The 26,119-nt window shown below is 39.3% G+C and overlaps 3 protein-coding genes across 16 annotated transcripts in view; 2 read left to right on the forward strand and 1 right to left on the reverse strand.

Moving 5' to 3' along the window:
- Positions 1 to 1,230, forward strand: part of CIBAR1 (CBY1 interacting BAR domain containing 1) — a 20,747-nt gene extending 19,517 nt beyond the window's left edge. For 3 of the 4 annotated variants that reach the window (XM_032129313.1, XM_032129288.1, XM_032129306.1), the window contains one exon: positions 410 to 1,230. In XM_032129313.1, coding sequence (XP_031985204.1) covers positions 410 to 523 — 114 coding nt within the window. In that variant the 3' untranslated portion in view covers positions 524 to 1,230. The remainder of the gene's footprint in view (positions 1 to 409) is intronic. The other variant, XM_032129297.1, reaches the window with a different exon arrangement.
- On the reverse strand, positions 532 to 11,381 carry RBM12B (RNA binding motif protein 12B). Of its 9 annotated transcripts, none has more exons than XR_004243867.1 (3): positions 11,210 to 11,381; positions 8,290 to 8,335; positions 532 to 4,736 (listed from the first exon to the last, which is right to left on the reverse strand). XR_004243867.1 is itself a non-coding variant. In XM_032129224.1 (3 exons), the coding sequence occupies exon 3, from the start codon at positions 7,574 to 7,576 to the stop codon at positions 5,477 to 5,479; it is 2,100 nt and encodes a 699-aa protein (XP_031985115.1). In that variant the 5' UTR covers positions 7,577 to 7,604; positions 8,290 to 8,335; positions 11,210 to 11,353; the 3' UTR covers positions 4,935 to 5,476. The 9 variants fall into 9 exon arrangements, 5 of the variants coding, with proteins under 5 accessions (XP_031985115.1, XP_031985123.1, XP_031985142.1 ...); XR_004243868.1 differs by having other exon boundaries at positions 555 to 4,736; positions 11,206 to 11,381; XR_004243866.1 differs by lacking the exon at positions 11,210 to 11,381 and adding an exon at positions 9,958 to 11,199 and having other exon boundaries at positions 555 to 4,736.
- A 196-nt stretch (positions 11,382 to 11,577) lies between these two features.
- TMEM67 (transmembrane protein 67) overlaps positions 11,578 to 26,119 on the forward strand; it is a 34,039-nt gene continuing 19,497 nt past the window's right edge. For 2 of the 3 annotated variants that reach the window (XM_032129325.1, XM_032129329.1), the window contains exons 1-10: positions 12,967 to 13,165; positions 15,145 to 15,233; positions 16,693 to 16,786; positions 18,226 to 18,325; positions 18,779 to 18,848; positions 18,962 to 19,036; positions 20,243 to 20,305; positions 22,594 to 22,748; positions 22,869 to 22,977; positions 24,515 to 24,601. In XM_032129325.1, coding sequence (XP_031985216.1) covers positions 12,979 to 13,165; positions 15,145 to 15,233; positions 16,693 to 16,786; positions 18,226 to 18,325; positions 18,779 to 18,848; positions 18,962 to 19,036; positions 20,243 to 20,305; positions 22,594 to 22,748; positions 22,869 to 22,977; positions 24,515 to 24,601 — 1,029 coding nt within the window. In that variant the 5' untranslated portion in view covers positions 12,967 to 12,978. Of the gene's footprint in view, positions 11,876 to 12,966; positions 13,166 to 15,144; positions 15,234 to 16,692; positions 16,787 to 18,225; positions 18,326 to 18,778; positions 18,849 to 18,961; positions 19,037 to 20,242; positions 20,306 to 22,593; positions 22,749 to 22,868; positions 22,978 to 24,514; positions 24,602 to 26,119 lie in introns of those variants that run through there. The other variant, XM_032129338.1, reaches the window with a different exon arrangement.

Raw genomic sequence — 26,119 nt, forward strand, 5'->3', positions numbered from 1 at the left:
AGAGCAGCATAGTTTTGAGCTTTTAATGTAAGAGGTCTGATGTCTTCAAGATAAAATTACTTAATACTCATCTTCAGCCTGCTGTTTCAACAGCCAACCCAAGAAAAAACTGATTTGTATCTCAATTTCAAGCATTAATTGGATCAAAATACCATTTTCCCTATCCTGTAATAGTTGTCAAGGACTTACAGGGGTTTTTTTAGCTTTTAAAAATCATTACGGTATTTTTATTCTGTGTCATGTATCTTTCCAGTGGCATGCACGTTAGAAAGGGTTAATAAATAAGCAACTTACAGCCTCCTGCAAATGAAAACCCTACAAACATTTAGACTGAAAATGCCAATGGAGAATTGGTTTTTGTTTGCAGAGAACAAACAGTTGCTATCCCTTTTTTTCATTTTTGTTTTAGCAGATTTCCCACAGAATGCTAAGAAAAGATGAAGAAGAGGAGGACGAAGAAGATGAAGATGAGGTAGAAGAAGATGAGGAGGATGAATCTGGTGCTACTAAGGAAGTGAGATAACAAAGCTGTTCAAGAGGGGGGTTCTTTTACGGGGGGAAAAAAAAAAAAAAAACCTTTACCTAAAGGCTTTTGTGTGTTGGATCTAAAATTTTACCAGGGCTATATATTTAAAATTCCAACAGGAGCAGGAATCAGCACTGATTCTGGAGTGTCAGATAACAAATGACCCATTTCAAAGAATGGAAAAAAATCTGCTGAAAGTGGAGAATTTCAGTAGCTAGAAAATTAAGTATTTAAATAGATGCCTGTATAATATTTGCATAGATGTTATATTGTAATCACATTTGCTTAAGCTTACATGATGAACAGTGTCCAAACACTGCACTAAGCTTTCAAGCAGTTATGAACATTGTTTTCTTGTTACTTTGCCATTACCTCTCTAGCTACACACCTCTTGAATTTATTAAGCACTCTAGCTGTACCTGTTATAATTGGGTTTATCCATCCTAAAGTAACTGTAGTAATCAAGAAACTGTTTGCAGCAACAACCTGTTAAGATTTCATTTTGCTATCCACCCTGGATGGCAGAAGGCAGGGTGAGGTGTACTTTTTTCTTACTTTTCATTTTCCTCAGGCTTTCATCAGGCTCAAATGATTTTTGATTCCTTTACACATACAGAATGAACAGTCACAAATAAGGACCTGGCCCAGTATCTATGTTTAATGCTGCTTTGCTTTTAAATAAAAGTGCCTTCATGATAAAACTAGTGGATATTTTATGTAGTTGATGTTTATTATATTAGTTGACATGCTATACATAGTTCAAATTTCATGTGTTTAGCTACATTATTCAGTTACTGATTCCATCAAATATACAAGAAATTACACATTTTGAGTGTAATTTCTTACCCTGTTTGGAGATGGTGGTTATGTGTGTTCATTTTTTAACAGTGTATGGTTGTCTGCCAGAAAGCTGATAGATACCACACTGTTCACCTCCAGCTTTAGTATCTGCTAAAGAACGAACGCAGAAGAATTCAAATTCGTCACTGGGAAAACTATTTTAAATTACAATGAAATATTCTTTTAGTTACAGAACTAAATCAGGAAGTTCATTTATAATATTGATGCTACTTTTCTCCACTGATGCGAAGTATGCAATGCATACCTGTTTTGACATGTGAAAAAAAAGGTTTTGCCAAAAATTAATGTGATGAAAGTGAAAAGTTCACAATATAGGGTTGTTTTAAACCCAGAAAATAATTTTACACCAGCATTACATACTATTGACACTGAATTATTGTTGCAGTAAATACCAATGAGCAAAATTTTAAAAGTATCTAGGTAATTTATTCCCATCTATTTCAGCAACTAAGGCACTTCAATAAATAGTTGTATCACATCAGAATTCTGGTGATCACCACTTTATCATTTCATACAGAATGAAGTAGTCCGTCTCCAAAACAGATGGCTAACTTCATAACAATTTCAGGTTTTCATATACACATATGCAAATAGCAATTATTTGTGTACTATGTCTTGAGAAAGCAATTCTGAAAAAAAAGGCAGATGTGTTTAGATTAATTGCCCTCTAAAAGATTGGCAGCTAGGGTACAGAAAGAGATTTTTGTTTTCCCCAGCAGCATCAAATTCCTTCTCCCTACGTCACAAAAAAAAGTCAACTTTAAGAATTACAGAAAAACTTACAGAAAAGAAGTACAGTGTTGGGCAATTTTGTCCTGCATGTGTGATGTCTTAAGTTTGCACGTGCACAGAAATTGTGACCTCAAAACTATATATGAAAAGTCCCTGATTAAAATACTTCACAGCCAGAATAATTTAGAATGTTACTAAACAGTTAAATATTACCTAAAGATACTTCTGCAGAGAATTTTCTTATGGTGCATGCTGCAAGACTGACTTGCAGTTATTCCATTCACTCATTTGTATTTTTTATTACTGGCACCTAGGTGAGGCAGGTTTGTATCCATTCTCGCCTAAACTATTTTGCCGCTCTGTTGAACACACTGGCACATTCCTTTGGGATTAAGCATGGTCATCAGACTGTCCAGTTAGACCTTCCCTAAATGCCTCAAGGTGCTTTCATAGCGATCACTATTTCTAGTTTTTGACAACAGAAACTGTTCTCCGTTACATCAGAATTTTTGGACAGTAGTAGCAAAAGCAACTTCAGAGAAGGCATAACTAAGGAAACTTGCTATGTTTTATATCAACATCACAAACTGTAGCATTTCATTTGTTACTCTTTACTATATGGATGGTACTTAAAAAGGAAGAACAGTATTTCAAGCCATGTTAATTATAGACAGTCTCTGATTTGTCCTTTGTACTGGAAATACAGTGCCTCCAAATTACTAAACATCTGATATTATAAAACCCAATTATCAGGAAATGCTGTCACCACACCATGCACCTGTACCACCTATTCAGGCAGAAGCAGAATATAATGCCCAGTCTGGAGAGGCAGGGGGAACAGAGACAGACAGACACACATAGACCCAAAACACCAACCAGGTAACAGCTATAAACTAAGAATCAACTGTTCTATTAACCGTATTATTTAACTGATGTATTGGCATCCCTTCCCAATTTTCCTATGCTTCAGTGCATCTGTACATACTTCGGGGTACAGCTCTTCTCTGTATAGACCTTGAAAAAATAATTTTTTTTGGCCTACCAATCAAACATTTCAGATTAACCTAAAGTACTCATAAACTCTAATCTGGCTTTAAATGAAATACAAATCAGCTACAGGGCAAACAGAAGACCATTTTTAAATGCCTTAATTATGACCTCTGCTATTACAAGCTTTATGATACTTTTTATATGTTCACTAAGGGGGAAAAAACTTTTACCATCCCAAAAACTAATGCTATCTTACCAGTAATTACTCTTAACCTTTTCTGAGAACAGATAATGGTTTTTCTAAAAGAAAATCTCACTTTATTGGCAAAACAACCTACTAAACACCCTTACCTTTCCAGCCTGCAAGTTTGAAATCTCCTGTTGTGTTGTAGCTAGAAGAGCTTTAAAATCAACATATCATCAAAAATGTTTAACTGGAGAAGTTAGTTGTATCCACATTTTCAACTCACCTTAGTAGTAAAGATACTAGCTTACAAAAACAGTCACAATGAAGTTTTCAACATGATGGTAACGTATGTGAAGTTTGAGGATTCTCATGTCTTTATTTTCCCTGCAACATCTTCTGGCTTCTTCATCTCTTTTACAGTAGCTATTTAATAAAGCACAAAATTGTTGAGTTTTAATTCCTTTTAAGTTCAGAGGATTCAAAACTGTATGATTCTGAAGCTAATTCCTACCGGAGAGCAAAAACCAGTATTGGTGTTCAGAATTTGAAAACTTGGCCATTACATTTCTTTGCTCAGAGGACTCTACATATACAGACCTTGCATTATCATTCAAAAAGCTTTTTTCCTGACACTTAAAACACAGAACAAATAATATGCAGAAGAAATAAAGCTACACTAACCTTTTGAAAATTACAGAACAAAAAATTCCACTCATTTTGTTTGCTTGTACCAAACAGTTGGCATGGAAGTCTTGCTTGCATTCATATTGACGACTTTACATAAAGTAATTAAGACTTGACCACCAGTGAGGGGAGATCATTCACTGGAAAGGCTGCCCAGACAGATCTAGCCTTAAAGCTATTAAAGATGCAATGGACAAGGCCTTGAGTAGCCCATTCTAACTTAAACTGCTTTGATGAGGGGATTGGAATAGAGACTTCTCCATGAATTTAGAATTTTTTGGTATTGCCCAAGCAAAGATTAAAAGTTTTCACTGCCAAGTTGCAACTTTGTTTGAGGGGACTGAGACTTAATTCTTTAATACTACAGATACTATCTTGCACAGTTGCAATGTCAAGGAAACTCCTCACCCACACAATGGAAGTTTCCTACTAAGCCTAAATTTTGAAGACACAGCTTTTCCAAGCTACCTTTTTTTTTCTTCCTAAAATTTAAATATGCTGGTACAAAACCAATGAAAACAACCCGTTCTAAATGCTGACACAAGCATTTATTACATAAGAAAATAACATAGTTGGCTGTCAGCTTGGTTGCCAGTGACAGATGTTACTTAAAACTAATCAGAGATTGACCTGGAATGCATCCAGACATCATTAGCAAGTTAGTATTCATATTATGCAGCATGTGAAGATAAAACAAAGACCACTGAAGTCAGAATTCTTGATCTGATTCCAACATTCATCTTCTGCCTCAAGGTACTACAGAGAACAAGAAAAAAGCCTGATTAATACAGCCTCTGCAATCTCTGTAAACTACCCCATCCTTTGCTGTGTTGACAAACTACCAGTTCACTCTTTCCAGAGGAAGCAGCCAGCATCATTCTCACCAGGACCCAGATCTGCTGAGCATAATAGTTGAGATCATTAAGTATACAAGTTTTAAATATAAGACACACATTTAAATGGCAATTTCCTTTTTATTTTAAAAAAGTTGCAAAGCCAGCTAATGAGAACAGGAAGCTCTTTAACAGGAATGCCTGCAAACACATGAAACCGAATAAAACCTGAAGAGTTTACACAAAAGGAAACAACCAAAAAAAATCCTCAGTAATTTTTAAAATTTTATTAAGCTAACTTCAGTAAGAATTGTCATTTACTAATGCAGATAGCACTGAAAATCTTCTATTTGAACCGTTTGTGTGGTCAGTCAACCAGCACTTAGTTTTTATTTGATGCAAAGACATAAAACTGGAATTAATCTTAAAAAAAAAAAACCAAAAAAAAAAAAACCAAAGCAATACAGCTCCATCCCTTTACACCTTGATGTATGACATTCAGTATCCTACAGATATTTCAACCAAGAGCTAAACAACTGAACTGCGTATTATTTACAACTATTGATGGAAACTGTTTCTTTTGCATTTTCCAGTAATTAGAAGTTAAAATAACTGTCAATACTGTCAAACCTAGAATGTGCTATTAGAGCATCTTGTCCTCCTTTACAACAAACTCAACTTAACTTTCCGTGGACCAATGGGCCTATCATTCAGTTCATTAATAGCAGCCATAGCTTCCTCATAGTTTGTCATAGCAACGATGGCATCACCGGAAGGTAATCCTTGTTCATTGTACTGCACAGAAACTGATTCCGGTATCACTCTGTAGCCATAGAAAAAATCCAGAATCTCATTAGGAGTAGCTTTAAAAGGTAAATTTTTCAATAGAATAGGAACAACACGCTCAGAACCACCACTGAAATTTGGATCTGGCATAAATCTTCCTTCAGGAAAATTTCCCATTTTATTATTCCCAAACTCCATTCTGCCAAAAGGTTCATTGTCACCACCAAAATCCATGAGGGGTGGTGGACCCCTAAAATTCTTAGGAGGGCACATGAAGTCCTCAGGAGGATTTCTAAATTCAGAATGATGCCTAAAGTTCCCAGGGGGACCAAACGAATGCATGGGTGGCCCTTGTGGTGGCCCAGATGGTGAACCAACTGGACGGGAGAGGTCACCTCTATCATACAGATGTGAACGACCATGCATTTCATTTGGTGCAGATAATGGTGCTGCTACACCAAACTTCTGCATCTGGTCTTGAGATATAAGTCTTATTAATACTTCTGTTCCCAGAAATGTCTGACGATTTAAATTTTCTGCTTTCATGGCTTGTTCTTCAGATTTAAATTTCACTAGTGCTTCTCCCAGTCCAACTCCTTTTTCATCATAGAGCAAGTAGATATCATCTTCATCAATATCAAATCTTGCAAAGAACTTTTGCACTTCAATTTTTGACACATCAAATGGAAAATTCCTTACATAAACACACGTCTTAGGGCTGGAATGACCTTCCCGGTAACTCTTTTCTGATATGGCCTGTCCAAAATGATCTCTGTCCGGTGATCTTTTCCTCTCACAAGAGTCAATTATTTTCAACATTGACTTTCTTGAAATTGGGAAAATGTACACAGGACGATTGAGAAGAACCTTTCTATGACATTCCAAAGCAGCCTGATATTCTCTCTCACTCCTTAACACTACAAAGGCATCTCTAGTCCTTTTCTGATGCTTATCTGTTAGAATCTTGATCTGTTTGCTGTGTATATCCAGATCAGGAAAAAAATCTCTCAAATCTCTCTTCTCCACATTAAAAGATAGATTTCTTAAGTGTATGTAATATTCCTGGCTGGGAGATGAACGAGAATGTGTTCTTTGTCTCCTTGGTGACCTTGAACGAGAATGCTTCCTTGAATGCATGTAGCCTGAACTTTTTGGAGAATGGTCTTCGCACAAAAAGTGATCCATTTCATCTGGCATGTCTATCCTCCCACCACATTCAATCCACCGTTCCTCTGTAGTTGGACTAATCTCTATAAACCTCTGATCCATGTATTGTCTATGACGCTTAAGTCCTTCTAAGGCATCACCAGGTGTAGCACATTTTACCAAGCAATCACCATTGTTTAAACCGTTGCGGTGCTTTATCAGAATCACCCCATCCACACGTATCCCCGAAAGGAAAGCACGTACTTCAACTTCCGTTGCAGAGTAAGGTATACCACGTAGAAATAGGTAACGATCATCTGGGTTAAATGGGTGAGAATCCTTTCTTAACTGATAGTTTGACTTAGGTATACCCATATCACCGTATCTTGTGCCGTTGGTATGGAAACCAGCCTCCAGGCGACTTGGTGGTCCGTAAGTAGGTTTTCTTATTCCTTTTGGAGAAGCTGTAACTAAATGTGGTATATCTCCAACACTTGATGTACTAGAACCATTAGTACCTGTTCTTCTAGAGCCAGACATAGTTTCTCGTCCCCCACGGTCAAATCGTTTCCGGCTCATTTCTATGGTATTCTGCATCTCTGCCTTGCTGCTGAGAAAGAGCTCTATGCGCGAGTCCTTGATAAACCCTCCCGAACAGCTCATGGCACGCCGTGCATCTTCATCTGTTGCAAATATAATAAAAGCCTCCCCAATCTCTCCTCCAATAATATGCACACCTCCATCAGGAATATTCAATCCCAAGAAGAAACGACGAATATCTGGAGGACCCGCAACAACAGGAAGCCCCTGTAAACGGATGACTACAGCCATGCTGAGCTCAACCCACAGCAAAAATCACCTGCAGACAAAAAGGTACACATGATAGCACGTCTTTAGTACTCAGCTATTACAGTATCTTATCACTTAAGAAGCTAGAGCCTTTTTAATGAATGCCCTTGTCTCATCAAGAGAGAAAGTATCAAAAAACCCACAAGTTCACAAGAACAAGATTAAAACACAATTCACTGAACGTTGATTAGTCAAAACAATTAGCTACTCCACCAGCACACGTGCACAAATCTATCACTATTCCCTGCCCTAAGGGCAACAAAATCAACCTAAGTCACTCCGCACCGTCCACAATACCTAAAGAACACCTCAGGTCTTTCACGGCATAGTTACTACATGCCAGAGATCTCTGCCCAGTCCTAAGCAACAAAAGAAATCCAGTTTACTTTTGAACAGGACACTAGCTGATAAAAGGACAAAGGAAAAAGAATAACTATGTCACTGGAAAATGAAGTAATTCAGAAACAGTGATGACTTTACTGCTTTGACAACTTCCTCTACCCAATGATCAGTTCTGTTCAATAACGTATGTTTTCTCAGCATTCAAAAATGTTGTATCTTTGACGTAGTCAGAGTATAAATTGCAGCGGCCACAAGCATATCCTAGGTGCCAGCCACAAGTCTGTGAGGAAAAAAGGCTGTGTATGATCTTGTCACAATACTCAGTGAGAAGTGTTAAGCTTTTGGCAGCTTACCTGTTTCTGCTTTGGAGACCTGATAAATTCTGTAAAATCAACTTAACTGTGGAAAGAAAACGAAACATAATTAATGGCCGATACCTGTACTTCGCTTTACACACTGTGCTACACTGCTGCAGCCCATCCATAGCAGTGGCTAATACTAAAACCAAGCATGTTATAAACCCATGTGAAGAATTCCTTCCATGTTCCAAGATGCCATGCACTGCATCTTTCTGTTTCCATTTTAGAAGCAAAAGAAATTCAAAATTTAAGTTGACTTCTGGAAATGATGAAAATACGATGAGATTACTTGGTCATCAATTGTGCCACTGAACTGTTGCAATGAAACAGACTGACAGTGTATCGAGGGAACAGTTCTCAACTGAGCTCTTCAAAGTTGCTTAGGTCCATCTCAGGATTACAGGACATGTCCATTCTTCTGAAATCCACCTGGTTTCAAAGTTCACAACAAGAGTATGCTACTGACCAGTCCAGCACTGCACTTAACATACACAGTGAAGACCATCAAATGAAAGAGCAAAAATATCCAACAAGGAGAAACTTCAGAAAGTACCTGAATTTACAAAGCCAACTTCAGTATTTTCCTTATATCATTACTGCCTTTCAAACATAAGAACAAGAAAAGCTTGAAAACACTGACTTAAACATACCCTGATTTTCAACATTTTCTAACATCACACAATAAATAGCACAATATTCTCAGAACAAACACAAGCCTCTGTAGCAGATTACTGCATCCCTTTAAAACAAACACAACAGCCCAACACTCTGATTGTTTGAGAACACTCCCCTACAAACCTTGCTCTATAAAGCACTAGATCCTGATGACGAGTTATCGGTCAATAACCATAACTGTCACTACACCTGAACTTAGCAAAACAAGACCAAAATCCAAATTCTGTAACTAATGGACTGTGTCTCACTTCTGCACCAGTACTCTGTAAGCACAACAAACCGAAAACAACTGCCCATTTAGAAACTTCACTAAAGACCATCTGTTCTCTGTACTTTTGTGGTGAGTCGACCCCAGCCAGCAGCCAAGCACCCACACAGCTGATTGTTCACTCCTCGTCCCCATCAGCAGGATGGGAAAGAACAAAGTCAAGAAAACTTGTGGGTCAAGATAGAGACAGTTTCATCAGTGGAACGAAAAATGCAGAACAAAGGAAATCTCTCACCACCTTCCACAAGCTGACTGATGTCCAGCCTTCCTCCAAATAACTGCCTTGGGAGCCAAGAAAAAAATCCCCCCAAAGAAACCAAAACCATCAAACAAAATACTTCTTCCTCTACCTCAGTTTTTGTTGCCAAGCACGATGTTACATGTCACAGAATATCGCTTTGATGAGTTTGGGTCAGCTGTCCCAGCCATATTCCCTCCCAGCTTCTCACCTACTCTGAGCACACTCACTTGAGGAACAGAGTAGGGAAAATAGATAAAGCCTTGATACTGTGCAAGTGCTGTTCAGCCACAGCCAAAACACCGATGTGTTGTCAACATTCTTTTAGCCACAAATCCAAACTGAACTGTATGGGCTGCTGTGAAGAACGTTAACTCCATCCCAGCCAGACCCAGAACACTTTACAACGTGTCTTCTCAACAGATGCAATGGCAGTGCCAAAAAGCATGGAGAATTCAAGGGAAGAATTTTCATACGGCACCTTCGTGTCTTGAAAAAGCAAATCCGCTGCCCTGCTACTTCATGACGTATTTAATCTGTAGTACTTCTGGATTCACAACTCCGTTTTCTTATCCCAATTTTTAAACATCATTCACAACAGCTCTCCTCCATAATTCTTCGGTGATAAACAGCAAGTTCTCCACGATGCACCAGGGATACAATACACAACCTTCAGTGGTGAAAACCAGACACACTGATTCCAGATCATAATGCCATCTCTAAGAAGTCCACAAACAAATACAAGTTCAAATAATCAGCTCTTACTGACTGTATAATAAACAATCAAGCATGGGTAGAAAGCATAGACAAGCCATCCAACAATTTAAAGTGCATAATCAAAAAAAGTTGACTTGTCATGAAAAGTAAGAGCAATTCATTAACTAAACAAGGACTTCAGAGAACAAGGATTTGGAGAACAGACAACTTCATGCCACAAGTTAAAAGCACAGAAGTACATACAGTTTCATGAAATTTTATATATAAGCAAAATTGGCTAGAAAACAGTACAATACCTATTCTTCCACGGCCTCGGGAAATTCCAAACATCATTAAAACCGTTTAAGTAATCCACATCTTGTAACACAGTAGGAAACTAAGTCTGCACTAGACTAATATTTTTATCATAACACTGAAAGATTACACAGACTGTATGCAAGCTAGAAAGAACACCCACAGAAACACCCCGACTATGAAACTGGAGCAGTATAGAATAACCAGCGGAACAGGGAAAGGTTTCTTACTCTGTTCCTCAAAATAAGCCTTAAATAGAGGAAGCAGCCTGCTACTAATAGCAGTTTTCACAGTGCAGAGGGAAAACGTGAGTGAGCTTTGCAGCTGGGCCCGCTACACGGTCGAATGCAGCACGGAACCGCTTCCAAGCAAGTGGCCCTGCCGGCACCAGCGCTGCTGGAGGGCCCGGCCGCGGGCGGCAGGGCAGGGAACGGGCGAGGGGACGGGGCGAGGGGAGGCCGCCCCGCGCCACACGCGCTTCGGCCCGCCAGAGCCGCCGGTGCTCCGCCCCCACGAAGAAGCCCGTCTGCTGCCCGACATCGGGACAGGACTGAGGGAGGCACCGGGAGCGGGAAAGGGGGGTGGGAAGCCCAGGGACAGGAGGGGGCCGGGGCACACGGAGCGGCCGCGCAGCGGTTCCGCGGGGGTCGGGCAACTGAGAACCGGCAAACTCCGCGCCGCCCGCGTGCTCTGTCCCTCACGCAATTCATCCACGCACCCACCGGACACGCCGCTCGGACGGGGCCCGCAGCTCCCGGCACGGCTCCGCCAAGATGGCGCCGCCTCCACTACCCCCCCCCAACGCTGAGGAGAAGCTGCGCTGCGCGAGCGCTTCCGGCCCGCGAGCGCGGGCCTGCGCGCGCACCCTCCGGGCGGAGCGCAGAACGCCGCGGCCCCGCGACCCCGCCCCCTCCGCGCAGCCGCGCCTGCGCGGGCCGCGCGCCCCCGTCGGCGAGGGGCGAGGCGCTGCAGGTAGTGCGCATGCGCTGTCTGCCCCGGACGTGCGTCTGCGGTCCCCGTCTAAGTAGATCGGATGGAGCTGTATAATAATAGATCTGTATGATTATAGATTTGTATAGTGATAGACCTGTACGATGATAGATCTGCATATAGACATCGATCACACGGTGGCCGAGTGCCGCTGCCGTGCTGTGCGCTGTCCTCAGGCTCGTTCCCGTTCGTGCAGGCGCGTGCCGAGCCTCAGGCGCCCCTCAGCGCTGCTCCTCCAGGACCTACAGACACGGTTTCTGACACATCTCGGGGCTAGCTCAAGTCTGAGTTGTGAGAGGAAAGGAAGGCAGGGATGGAGGAATGGAAGAGGAGAAGGAAAGGTTCAAGGTGGAGGAAAGGGAAGGGCAGAGGCAGAGTACTTTGGTTGTGCAAGCAAGGTATTTTATCCTAATGTTTATCCTACCTGCCTTTCCCTGTCTTTGCTTGTTCTCCCCTGTCTTCCTATGCTTATCAGTATTTGCCTGCTCCATTTTACATAGAAAAAAAAAATCTGTACTATTTATGATAGATTCACCTAGCAATGTTGCCGATTTTAGGAGCTTTCTCAACACAGGCAGAGTCTTGTTTAGAAAAAAGACATTGTTTATTCTGTGCAGGGTACAAGGTGGAGGTTTCCACAAATCAAGCACACCAAGCGGTAAAAAGTTACATCTTTACACAGTCAAATTTACATAAACTTGAGCCTCCGGACAGGTATTTTGACTTGAAAACATCAACTCAACTTTTAAACATTTGTTGAGCCAGCAAAATATATTCAGTGATAAATAAACCATGCTAATGTCGAAAATCATAATAGGGAATTAGCATGCAGGAGGGAGACAATGAGAAATAATTAAAATCCAGGACACGGTGTCTTGCCAAGTTTTGGTAACATCTGAGGGAATAGGACAAGAGGCAAGAGGCAGAAACATGCACAGAAATTTCCACCTGAGCATGAAGAACTTTACTGCTCAAGAACAGGTTGCTCACTGATTCAAGAACTGTCCCAGTCCTGTGCCGTGTGCTCTGGGATGGCCCTGCTTGAGGAGGGAGGTTGGACCAGACGAGCCACTGTGCTCCCTTCCAACCTGACACATTCTGTGATTCTGTGGAATGTGAACAGAAGTGGGCTGACAAAGGTGTAAAAGGTAAAGGGGAGTAACTTTGGTTGTGCATCCATTGCTCTAAGCATATTCTGTGTTTTCACCTTGTTACAACTTTCCGTTCTGGGGAGAAATTACAAACACGTGTTACATTTGTATGATATACTGTGCACCAGTTCTAGAGACGAGGTACCGGAACATGCACGGGGCTCGGAGTCCTCTCGGTTCTTGCTCCCGCTCTCGCACAAGACGAACAAAACCCTCTGCAGACCGCATAGATAAACCCGGGCTTGTGCAAAGCGGACGCTTTGCGTGCTGCGGCGACGGGCCCTGGGCGCTCGCCGTACCGCGCGGCTCTGGCCAATCGGCGTGCGCGGGGGGGGGGGCGTGCGGTGGCCATGGCGACGCAGGGCCGCGGGACCGCTGCTGCCGCGCTGTTCATGGCGCTGTCGGCGGCGCTGCCTCCCGCCCGCGGCTTCTCCGTCCCGCTCCAGCGCCCCGCCGACTGCGGCGCCGACCGCTACTTCGACAGCTCCCGCCTGGCCTGCGCGCCCTGCGGGGCCCACCAGCGGCAGAGCGCCGGCGGTGAGCGATGGGGGAGGCGGCGCCGCCGGCGCCTCGGGGCAGGCGGGACTCGGGCGGCTCCGCGCTGAATCCGCTCGCAAGCAGCGGGAGATGCACAGTCGGGGCTCAGGCTGTGGCGGTAAAACAGCAGCCCTCGGGCACGTCTGGGAAAGCCGCGAAAGGGCCAGGGTCCCGCAAAGACCTAAGAGCCCCCAGCACAGCTATGTTGTATCTGAGATACAGCTCAGAGAAATGACTGTACACCTTTTTTAATAATCTTTTTTTTCCTCAAACATTATAGGTATTTGCATTTTCATCTGTAAAACTACACAGGACCCTGAATTTATGTTCTCGAACACTTCTGTAACTTGAAACTCATTGTCAAAACTTGAATTGGTCTGAGATACCAAATGTCTGAGATCCTCAGGCTGTGCCCATGCTCGTCCGCGTCGCACGTGGGAACTTGGAGCAGCTACAGCACAGCTGGACAGTACTAAATAGAAAATACAGATAATTGGTTGCTTTCTTTAGGACATAAGGAGGCATTAAAGAGTCCATCTTTTATAAATACACAGTCCAACAAGAGTGGGGGGTTCCCTGTTGTTTGTACAGACACAAATTTGAGACTAAGACCCAGCAGCATCTCTCTTCAGAACTGGTACTTCAGTCAGAAGCAGTGATGTGAATGGCTGTGTTCACAACTGCTGCATAAAAGCTGGTCACCTTTTCCACCGCCACCATGGTACCCTAAAGAGTAATCCCATAGTGCACTTACTGAAAAAAAATACATTATTTTTTTTCAGATCTCCTGATGACATGGGTATCTAGATCCATAACTCCCTTTTAGGCTGAATCTTCCTCTAAATCAAGGGCTTCAAGGAGAGGAAAATTCCAAGGGGAGGTCAGGGATTTATTTTTTCCTTCAGATCTGTCTGGAGCAGTGTAGGTAGGCGCCACCTGGTGCACTTTGCATCTTGACTGAATTCCACTTTTGATTGCCCATATTCTCCCTGGCTAGCTCATCACTGTGGATTCTGCTTTCAAGTGACATGCCTAAAAATCTAGGTATTGTCATCGTGAGTGTCACAACTCAAACTTTTCATTGATATAATCCAATTGGGCTTTTTCTTCTTTAGAATTAAGTATAAATGGTTGATCTTTTTGACAAATGTTTCTGTACAACTGGTCTCATTAGAATGTACTTTAAGGTTATAAAGCTTTTCACACAATTTGACATTATTTTTACCCGCACAGTTCAATAAGCTTAAATGATAAAAACAGTTTATTAGTATATGTAATCTGTTTTGGTTTGTAGTATGTACAGAGAGAAATTCACGAGAGTGAGACTGGAAAAGTTCCTAAAAAAAAGTTGTTGAGCACTAGCAGATGAGCATTGTACTGTGCCATGAAAGTTGTGTTTAATTTCATATAAAATGTTAACTGTGTTCTGTTCACTCACTGAAAACCATTCAATATAAACCTTGATCCCCATGCACAGTTTTAAAAGCCTCGAGTTTAAAACAGCTTTCCATACAACAGTTATATTTTGAAAAACCTTTTCCTAGGAACACATTTTGGTTTTAGGACTGACTTCATATTGAAAAAAATAAAACCTATATACAAACATATAATGCTGGTGTTGTAGAGAGGGAAGGCTGTGGCAAGATTTAGATTGAGAGATTATATCTATTACAGACCAACTGGTAAAGTTTGGTTTAATTAAAAAAGGCCACAAAATACAAGCTCCAGGTCCCTGTTTCACCCTGGTAGATCAGTCAGCCTTGTAACATTCTCCTCAAACGTCTGTGTGCAAACTGTAACACTCTACTGAAGGTAAGTTTTTTAAAAAGCAAGATGATTTTCGTCCACATCTCATGTAAATATTCTTATGTGTCTATCTCATCTTCATCTCTTGAGAACAATAGCAGTTGTTCTTAGTATTCTGTTACAACCAGTCAGTTTTATATAGATTAAAAGTGCATCTGTTTTGGTTTTTTAAGGTAGTTCCTGTGTATGTGAGCCAGGATACAGGATGATTTCTAGTAATGGTGGGTTCTCTGTTACTTGTGAAAAATGCCCAGAAAATATGGTAAGTATTGAACTTTTCATGTTTGCCATAATGATATAATACTAATCATAATCATACAAATCATAATCATACAAACCATAATCATTATGGTTTTTTAATTTTAAATTTTATCCTGATTGCAAGTTATTTTTCATTAATTTAAAATATATTTACATAATAGTCTTTGCTTGGGAATTTTTAAGACCATGCTTATAGCTATTATTTTTTTCAACTTAGAATTGTCTATTACTGTTATTTTGCAGGCATTTTTTCATTACGAGTTTGACTCCACAGACAAAATAAGAATTTTTTAAAGTGTTTAAGTTCCTTCCACTGCTTTTCTTCTCTTCTTTGTCCTTGCCCAGACAGCACAACTCTGTACAGTGTTAAAGATGCTTTTCAGCTCATAGGTATCTTAACTGATTACTTATATAAATACTATTATTGTAATATTTAGGCTGTGTCTTTATAATCCCTGATATTTCATCCTCTTACTTCAAAATGAGCTGCTTCTGTGATGTTACTTTAATTATAAATATAGTTTGGTCAGTTCTTTTAACCTTCCTTGACAAATTAAGTTACAATTTTGTGTCATAATCACAGCATTGAGCCAGAGACACCAGGCTTAACCAGATTTTTCCCACTGTAGTAAACAAAGGAATGTATTTTTCCAGCAAACCAACTTTTGAGGGTGAAGCCTTCCTGAATACTTCTTTCCCTTCAATAACTCTAGAATAACTCTCAGGAGAGCAGCTTAGTTGCCTGAGTTATGTGTTTAGTGGCTAATGGGCAATGTAGGTAATTTCCCTTTTCTTCTCATCTTCTTGCTGTGTTAGACAAAGACTTTGGCACACATTCCTTTGTGTTGTGATATTTTGCTGTTTCTTCCTCTTTCCTGCAATGGTGGCATTTGCCTTTGGTCTACTGCCAAGGCTTTTGCAAAGATAAAATGATGATAGTGGGGAAGAGAGAAACAGCAGTAGCACTTGAGGATAAGCAATTATCTTCATTTTCCTCAGCGGTTTTTATCTGTTGTGCAGTTACTTCATAGTATATAATAAGTGTGGATGTGAACTGTCTGGGTAGGTACAAAATTCCAAGCAGTTATTTAAGCTGCTTCACTTAGAACTCCTCCATTTCCATTACTTCTGTATATTTATATGTAATTGTCTATGTATGCATTATTATGTTTATTCAGTGTAAGACTTCTATATCTCTTTTTAAACATTCCACTTTGAATTTTTACTGAAGGTGTAAGCTAACAGGTTCAGAAGATCATAACATTTTTTTCTGTGTCTGCATAGGAACTACTTTTGCCAGATTGTTTAGCCTTTTTTAGTCTTTAAAAGCTTCATGAATGTTATCAATGTTTTATCTGAACACATTTTCTAGTAACTAATGGCTGGATAAGGCATTCTTCACAGATACTGGGTGATGTCTATATTTTTGAAAATCCTAATAGTTTTGTGTTTTATTTTAGAGCGGAGTTACTCAAGATGGGTGGAATTGTATTACTTGCCCCAAAGGCCTGACTTCGAAAGGAAATTGTAAATGCCCCAATAACGAAATACTAGGTAAAAAATATATGCCAATTATGAGATGATAGCACTTGTTTTAGATATTTAAGTTTACTAAGTTATGCTTTTCCGTTAAATAAGAAAGAAAATTTTGCATATGTTTACATATCTAATGTAAAAATTCAACATTCCTCTTGATCTTAATCGTCATTTCTGAAAGATGATGGATAAATCTGTACCATTGCTCATTTCAATAAAAACTATTATGCAAACATTCCATAAATGAATATTGCTCAACGAATACTTCAAGCTCCTTGGCAGCAGATGGAGTTGGAATAAAAACAATGTCAATATAGACTATAAAAATATTACAGTGTTTTGAAGTATAAAAAGCAGTAAAGGAATTATACCTACGTGAGTAGGTGGAAGAGAACAGCCTGAGCAAGTCAAGCAATGGCTGTGCATTAGTGTCAGTGCATTTCATGCCTCCCTGAGACACCTGTACCTGTGGCTTTCTGAGATGTGCTTCCCTATACCTATGCTTCCCTATGTCTGTGCTTCTTACTTGATGCTCTCTAGTAGTTGCAGATGATTTCCAGTAGATAGAAAAAAAATTTTAGTGTTTGTATTAAATGGATTTCTGCTTATTTTGCATAGTATAGACCTGAGAGCAAAGTCACATCACTGGTGTAAAACATAAAAGCTCTTGGGACCTCTACTTTTCCTTATTTTCAAAGACGTGGAATGCCTATAATTCTCTGAATAAGTATTATAAATGTCCACTTTGGTTACATTTCCAACAGGGTATATTGGAGAATCACTGTTTTCCAGATCAATAATTTTTAATTTTCCTAGGAATCTGGAAAACAGTGAATACCAGTCTTCTACCTTAAACTTTATGAGAGTTACAAAATGTTTTCTGGGCCTTTATGGTAAAATACTGAGAGCAAAGCTGAATCCATAATTTGACATGCAGGAAGAACATTAGTATTGTATTTTTTTGATTCTCTTTGATTTGGATTTTTTTTTTTAATAATTAGATTTGAAATCTCTTGCCGGATTATACAGTTGGTGGAAGATGCCATTTTGAAACTTGGAAATTGTGACATTTCCGTGAATCATTTCAGATGAAATTTAGTTTTTTTTCCCCAGTAATTTGCAAACTTGTTGTTTTGAATTTTTGCTTTGCAGTGAGGCCTTTGTTTGAAATTTGACTCAGAATAAATAACAGAGGAACAGCCAAACTAGACAGGAAATGTTGCATTACTCATTAAAACTAAACTGCATGTGCACAGCTACAAGCAGTGCACACATACATACATGAATGTGCATTTCATAGTGGATGTTATTTGCAAGTTTTGCTCTTGATTTTTTCAAAATAAACTCTTTGAATTTATTTTAGATCTGCACAGATGCTGAATTTTTTCACTTATCTTAACCTGTGTGACACTTTGCATCAGGCAATTTTATCACAGTTGCTTTTCTTTTCTACTTAGTGGAAAGAAGCATCAATGGCATTTTGCTTAATGAAGCATTGTGCTTACATTGTAATGGAAGTGAGCAGTCATTCTCTGCCTCAGATGCATCAGGAAGTAGGTGGGTGCTCTTTGCCTTTTGTGATGATAAATTTGAACGTGTCATGCTACCATTCAAATGGAATATTGCTGAGGAACAGACTGTATCTTTGGGATGACAGTTTTGAAGGCAGGGAATTGGAAATTCTCAACCCATATCAAACCCACCGTGTTTTGTGCTGACTGAAGTCCTTATAAGGCCAGCAGCTTGGTTTTTTGTCTTGCTTTTGTGTGACTAAAAAGCATGCTTTGGATTGGAAGCAGAACAGAATCCTTATTTTGATAATTAATTATTTGATTTATTTTCTACTTCACTGATAGTAGAAACAAATCAATAATAACTTTTGAATTTCAGTTCAAACTAGTGAAGTTGCTGACACTGTTCCCAGGCATACTATGTAATCAACTTTCACTGAGTACTAAATCTCATACTTAGCTATGTTTTAAGTGCATTCTTCATGTTTGTGATCCATAGGTGTGTAAGATGTGAAAAGACATTCATCCAAGTAAGCAAGTCTTGTGACTGCAACAGCCCAAACATTTTAGTAAGTAGAAGAATGTTCAGAAGTAAGTAGAAGAAAGTTCAGAAAAAGCAAAGTGATTTTTACAAGTGTATCAATATCATATCAGTATTTTTTTATTCTTTTATTTCTTTCAGACCGGGGGATTGTGTTTTTTGGCTCGTGAAGGCTTACCCCCAAAGGGAGTTGCAACTGTTCGTTTTGCACAGCTAGTAAGTGCATTTATTGTAAAACACTTCTAAGCTTTCTCATTACTTACTTTCAGTATGTATTTCAAATTCCCATTCTTGGAAAACAAAGGTGGAACTTTTTGTCTGATCACGGTGATTGTAAGGTCATTTGCATCAAGATGGAGTGTAGGTATGGACACCAAGCAAGCATTGTTCTAATGGAATTAACTTCTAAAAATTCATGCCCTCTTGGAAACTGAAAAAGGGAAGTAATTTACATTACTTTAGTATCAAAACAAGTAGCGTGTGGCCTTTTGTATTAACTGTGTGCATTTGAAGCATACCCTTGTATCACAAAAATATACTGAAGAGTCCATGAGTGCCTCTGGACTTTTTTACTATAAAATTTGTATTTGTGTAAAATATTTGAAAAAAGATATAAGGGTTGAGCTTACTGCTTGATCTTAGAGCTTATAGAAGAAAATGAGATTGTGTATGAAATTGCTGAACTCCTTGAATTAGCTAATGAATGAAAATATGTTCTATTGAGAAGAACGAAGGGGTTTTCATTGTTTTATCTAATGAACTTTCATTAGTTATGAAATCTGCTCAAAGTTAGGACCATTTGCCAAGTAGTTCTGAATTCAGGAAATGCCATGTGGCTAAGAAATGTACTTTGATCTCAAATGAATTAATGTTAAAAGCTACTGCTTGAAAGAAAGTAAAGAGCAGTCTTCAGTTTTTCTGATATCAAACATTGTTTTGCTCCCTGAAAATGCCATCTTCTAAGTAACATTTTATTGAAAATATGTCTTTTCATTTGCTTACAGTATGTATGAATGCTATGTGTAGTTCGAATGCGAGTAGTTGTAGAAAGGAGGTTGTGGAATAATTAATTTGGCAAATTTGGTCCTGAATTAGATTTACCATCAAGTCTACTTCTTACCCTTGAAATTGTTAGTACTTCCCTTGTGCAGTAAAGAAGACTTCTGTGTCACAGAATCCATGTTCAAAGCTTAAATATTTCAGCTCTTGTTCTGTATACTTTGTCTAATTTAGTGAAGTGAAAGAAATCATTGCATTTTGATTGCGTTTTGAACTGATACTGTTAGACTGAGATATTTACGAAGGACAGAAAGCTCTTAGAAAAAAATAAGTAGCATCTTCTAGCAGACACAGTTTTCCAGACTGTTACCTTATGGATGAGTTGTTGTGAACAAAGACAGTGAAAAAGTTCCTTATTTACAGGGTATAACACTGACATCAGCATGGTTTCTGAAAAACCTGCAGTCCTCAGCCTTTGCCTGTTGGGTGAGTTTCATTAATGTTTGCAGTTTGCTTTTTTATACAGAATGGTATTCTATAAAAGCATGTCACTTTTATTTTTGGAAGTTACCTTGCTTAGTTTTAAATAATTTTATTTTGAGGTGAGAATAGAAAAGAAATAATTATATATATAGAGTGCTTAGAAATATTGAGGGCTAGTCAATGTTACTGCAAGTCTACAGGGTTGGAATTTTCACAAGATGAATGGTGTTAAAGAAAAAATCCTTCAATATTCAGTAGCATGTGACCTACTATCCATATATGTGGATATAAAGGGGTCACTCTGAAAATTAATTTCTTATATATTCAGTATTTATTGGCACCTGCTCTTTACCTCTTAGTTGATTTTCAGTTATTCATAACCACAGAACCACCCTTTTTAGCTTTGCTTTATGTTATGCAAGTGTTACGTACCATTATGTTGCTCTGGGTGACAGTAACCATGGGTGAAAGAGTGGCTGCAGCAACAGAATCACAGACACTTGTGAAGGGCATGTGCCTCTGCCTCCCTTTTACCAACTCTGTTATCACACATGCTCATTTTCCTTCTGTACTGCTCTCTTGAAATCAGATTTTATACTTCTCAGGTTCTACATTTTGTCCCTGTGGGTCACAACCCAAAGGGTTACTTGGCCTAGACATCTCTAAAGATCACAATATAGATTTGCAGGATTCTGTAGTACACAAGCACATGGAGTCTTTATTTCCTGCATTTCTTTATTAGAAATTATTACAAATTATTCCTGGTAAAGTGAGTATAGTTATGATTAGTAAAGCAAGTGTGTATGTACTGCAGTGGTAGCAGCAGTCAATAGTAGCAGCAGACATACATTTCAATATTACAGGTTGCTGCAGAATGATCACTAGGAAAGCAGCAAATGTGCTTATGATGAATTACCCCTATGCGTGTATATTATTCCAATAGTATCAGTGCAGGTACTACACTGCCAGCAGTGGGGCCTCAAAACTGATGACAGATGAAGTTTCACTTCAAAGATGATCAACATTGCAGAATCTGGAGTCAGTCAGGCATCCCTAGCCACAGTCTGATAACTGGCCTAGGAGAGCTCATAGAAAAATTTGTGTAGGGGACCTTCTCTGTGTGTAGAGATTGAGAGAGAGAGACAGGGACGGATTCATTCCCCATTTTGGGTAAAAAGTAATTTTTATATCAGAGAGACATAAGGTGGTGTAGGACAGCACCACCTGGAGCAGCCAATAGATGACAATGTTTTAAATTCTCTCAGGCTACATTTTGTTTTTTCCAGACTCTTTTTCTACTCTTTCATGTACAACAAACAACAGCACTTGCCTATGTCTACTCCTTTGGAATGTTTTCCCCCTTCTAAACCCTAAGCCTGTTCTAGACTCTTTTTCATCTTTCCAGATGATAGGTTGCCGTTACTATTCCTTGAGTTTGTGCTTATTGATGGTATCTCAGAAGGTCTCTGAAGTTCGAGTGCCCAGCTGCACTTCTCAAGGATGTTTCAGACTCCCAGGCCATGTTCACAGGCTGGCAGGTGTCCTCTCAGTCAGTGTTTCAGCAGACTTCTGTTCAGAATTTTCCCAGATCACCTTTGTGGCTGCTCCCATCACCATCTCATAAACACAGCTCTGAGATGTATTCCCCCACTGGTCCCATTCTTTACCACTGACATCAGTTTATCCTGTTTGTCTGCCTCACCCTGCTCAGCAATTCAGAGGTGCTGCCTCAATGTGATGAGCAGCTGCTGGTCTGACCCACACAAATGGGGGTAAGGAGGTGGCAAGTTAATACCAGTGCAATGGCCACTGCACACAGATGCCAGGTGTCACCTCTGCATATCACTTGGCACTGCTGTGTTTAACAAAATTGAACATAAAACTGAAGAGAAAATACTTAGACTACATGCATCTGTAGTTGTCAGTCTGAGGTCTTTGCTGGAGTCATCTTTGCCATACAGCCTAAATGGTATTAAACATTTTGATTTTTACCTTGTTTTCTAAGTGCAGATTTTGACATTTCTGTCACTTTTTACCATCCAGCTGATGCAACTAAAATAAGCTGAAAAAGTGAGAATATTGATTTCATGCTGCCATCTGCAGATCTATAAAAATATGGTACCTGAATACCTGGGAGAAAATATTAGGTGTTGACAAAATGAAATTACTTTCAAGTGAAAACAAGGGTTTAGGAGTGGCTTCTTAAAAATAACATTAATTTTCTGGCTGCCTCACAAAAAGGAGAGGTGATTAAATACTTTTTTCTGTGTTCTTGTGTTTCTCCACTGCAGTTGTACTCTAATCTAACAGCATGCCAAGCTCTTGGAAATATGTGTGTGATGAATATGAACTCATTGAGTTCTTCAAGTACTGATGCCTGTGGTTTGTTTCAGTATATTTTTGTCAGTACAGCCAGAGTAGGCATCGTTCATTCAATACCCTACTGGTAAGTTGCCTTTTCCATAAGTTTTGGTCTTTAATAGCTTTGTATGGAAATTATTATTCTAAATGTTATTTGATGAAAAAGATTATGTTTCTTTAGAGAAAACATTGTTATTCTTTTCAGGAGACATAATCTTCCATGGCTGTATTATGGTGACCAGCCTGGATTAGCATCCCAAGTGCTTGAGAAAAATCATTTTCCTACAGCCTTCAGTTTTAAGGGAACAGATAAGGTAGGTGTTGGGTAGTAGACATAGGGAAGCATACGTTAGGAAGAGGACATAATCACATAAAAAGGTTTAGATTTATTATAGATGTGACTCTACTGAAGGTAAATTTTAGGCAGTGAATGTAACAAAACTCAGTATGAGATCTTATGGAAGAGGAAGGTGTTATTTACGTAAAATAATGTCTAGTCACTTCCTTTGCTTACACTCTCATAGCCACATTCTCATAAGGCCAAGGTGTGCTTGCCTGAGTGGTCTGACCAGGGCACAAGGAGCACAGGATGCCATCTTTTAACTGTTCGGTGTGTCCCCAAGGATCTGGATTGGCAGTGGTAAATTTGTAATTAGACAAACCTTTTAGACACCTTAGGAATTCATAGTTGTTTTGACATTGTCTTTTGTTTCAGAGTCTTGTTTACTTCCCTCTTCATAAATCTGAGGCAAAGTTGTCTTTGTCTTTTTTCTATGTTTGAAATATGTCCATCCTTTTGTCAGATTTTGTGGTGAACTAATGTGAAAAAGAGGGGTAAATGTGACATGCTGTATCTTTGCTGCCACCCTTCTGGTGTGCCAAAGTGCAGGGTCTTTTGCTGACAAGTTGTCTATGCCAGGTTTTATCACAACCCATTTATCGTCTCTGTAGCTGGGAACAGTGTTCTTCATCACCATTTTGTGGTGTTTAACCCTTTCTATTGCTCACACACACTTTTCTCTCCCTATTTGATTTATACCACTTGTAATATTTCTGTTACAAATCTCTACAAGCTGATTGTATCAGAGGTGGAGTCAGTGTATTAGAACCTCTTACTGCAGTCAATTAGAGAAAAAAAAAAGAGGTGACGAAATAATTTTAATGTTATCAAAGCCAGATATCCATCCCTGGGAGGAACGGACTGCTTAAGTAGCTTGTTAACTGGCACAGTTTTATGAAGAAATCGGAGAGTAAATAAACAGTAAAGTGATTTATTTTTCCAAATTCACTGTAAAAATAGAGTAGCTGGAATAGGTTATTCAAGTTCAGGTAATCCCAGAAAGTAGTATTAGTGATAACCTGTTTGTCAGTTGTACTGCCAATTTATCTAGAGTTTTCTTCCTGTCTCAGAAATAAAATGATAGCCTTTTTCAGCCATATTCTACAAGGCTGTGTTTTAAATTGAACAATGTTGCAATGCAGCAGTTGTTTTAATTACTAAAATACTTGTTATTCCTCCTAACACTGAAGGTCCTGGAAGCCCTCAATATTCCAGCATAGTATACATCAGAAATCTGCATAGATTTTGAATTAGTTTAGGGCATGTCCACCTGTGTCGAAGTTCCTCTGGAACTTTTTCCATTCACCAGTAAAGCTGCAGAAGAATGGTATGGTTTTTTTAAAAAAGTAAACTACAAAACCCAAGATTAAAAACAAAATCAGAAGGGGGGAAAAAATGAAGGATTGTGCTGGAAGTTTTAGGAAACGTCAAACAGTTGGAGAGCAGTCTCTAAAATGTGAATGTCCACTTCAGGGCAGTTTCATTGTTCTTAATCTTTTTTTCATCATCAGGATGTAAAGCTGCAATTTATTGCAGCCTCATTTGATGCTGCAGGAAACTTTCTAAAGTGGCAAAGTTTGGAAGGAGGCATCTTACAGGTATGTTTGATTTTAATTATCTTTTCTTGATAACACAACGTTCTGAGTGTCTTTAGCCCAATTAAGGCAAAGGCCAAGAGTTTGGTTACTACACTAATGACAGTTCATAACTGTAGAGCTAGGTTAGGGAAAATAGCCCTTTATTCTCGCTCACAATGATCTCTACAAAATCAAAAGTATAAATTCATCAACACTGCCTTCATCCTTTGGACCAGCATAAATCTGGCATATTGGAAAGCTCTGAAAAACAGTGTTAGTAATTTAGAACCAACTATCTCTGTCTTCCATTCAGCATAGTTGCTCACGTGGGTAGTTTCTTATTAAACCTATTTTTCTTGTTGAGAAAAGTGTATTCTTTAGCTCTTTGTCCACGTGTTTATAGATGATTCTATGAGTATGTCCCTATTAGATGCTGTCACCTATTTGCACACGTCATGGGGGTGACAACCAAATCAGTGGTTATGTCACTGTCAAGGCAGGTAGGAAAGCTGATCTACACTATTTTCTTTGTGTCGTCTTGGAATTTTTTGCTTTCTTATTTCTTTTGTTTTTAAATATAAAATGTGCACTTTGACCAACATGTGCCTGTCTTTTTAATAACAGAAAGTTATAAATACTTGGTGGGAGACTTTACATAGGAAGGGGGACTACTGGGTAGAAGTACCCTTGGACACTACGCCCTTAGATTTCAGGGACACGGACATTCTACTTCAGCAGTACCATGCTGCATAGTTAGGTGGTGAAAAATGCAAGTTAGCAGCAATTAGAAAGTGCAATAGTAATTAGTCTATCAGAGAGAACAATTGGCAGCTGCAACATGTTGCAGAATAGAATTTGTTTAGCAGTCCAGTGGTGATCTAGGCACTCAGTACTTCTCTAGGCAGACAACAATAGGAACACTAGCAAGAACAGTTGGGAATTGTCCGTCTCTTTTCTATTGGAGCACGTCACTTCAGACACTCCAGTGTCTACAGAAGAGCAGCTGACATTCAGGATTTATTTTGTTGTTGCCTCAGGATGAGCCATCTTGCATCTGCATCTCCAGTTTTAAGGAAAAGTAGTGTCTGACAGAACAGGTTACTAAGATAGTTACTATGCCTAGAAAATTATATATTGACATAGAAGTTTAGGTTTATTGGGGCACATTTTCTAGGGCAAAGCTTTTAACAGCTATCCAGAGCAAATGGGAAAGGAATAGCTTTCCCATTCAAAGCCTCTTTTAATGTAGTAGGTTGTGCATGATGATAAGACATTACAGTGCTAAAGTGGTCTCAATGCATAATTGTAGCAATTCCCAGAATTTCAGTTTCACACTAATAGAATTGTGTTTTATGAAAATTTAGACTTGATTTTCATTTTGGGAAAATGGCTGTGCCCTCCACGAAATGCCATACTCCTTTAATTAGACTTTGGCCCATTTTTTTCCAGATTCAGCTGAATCTGCTGTTCTTTGCTGAAAGTATAAATGTTGTATTAAAAAAAGAAAAAAAAATCTGTTATTTGCTATAACTTTGATCC

Source organism: Corvus moneduloides, chromosome 1, assembly GCF_009650955.1.
Source record: "Corvus moneduloides isolate bCorMon1 chromosome 1, bCorMon1.pri, whole genome shotgun sequence".
In the NCBI taxonomy this organism is placed as follows: Eukaryota; Metazoa; Chordata; class Aves; order Passeriformes; family Corvidae; genus Corvus; species Corvus moneduloides.

Bases quoted from the DNA above. Each gene is read 5' to 3' on its own strand.
- RBM12B (XM_032129260.1), bottom strand. From the start codon at position 7,576: ATGGCTGTAGTCATCCGTTTACAGGGGCTTCCTGTTGTTGCGGGTCCT.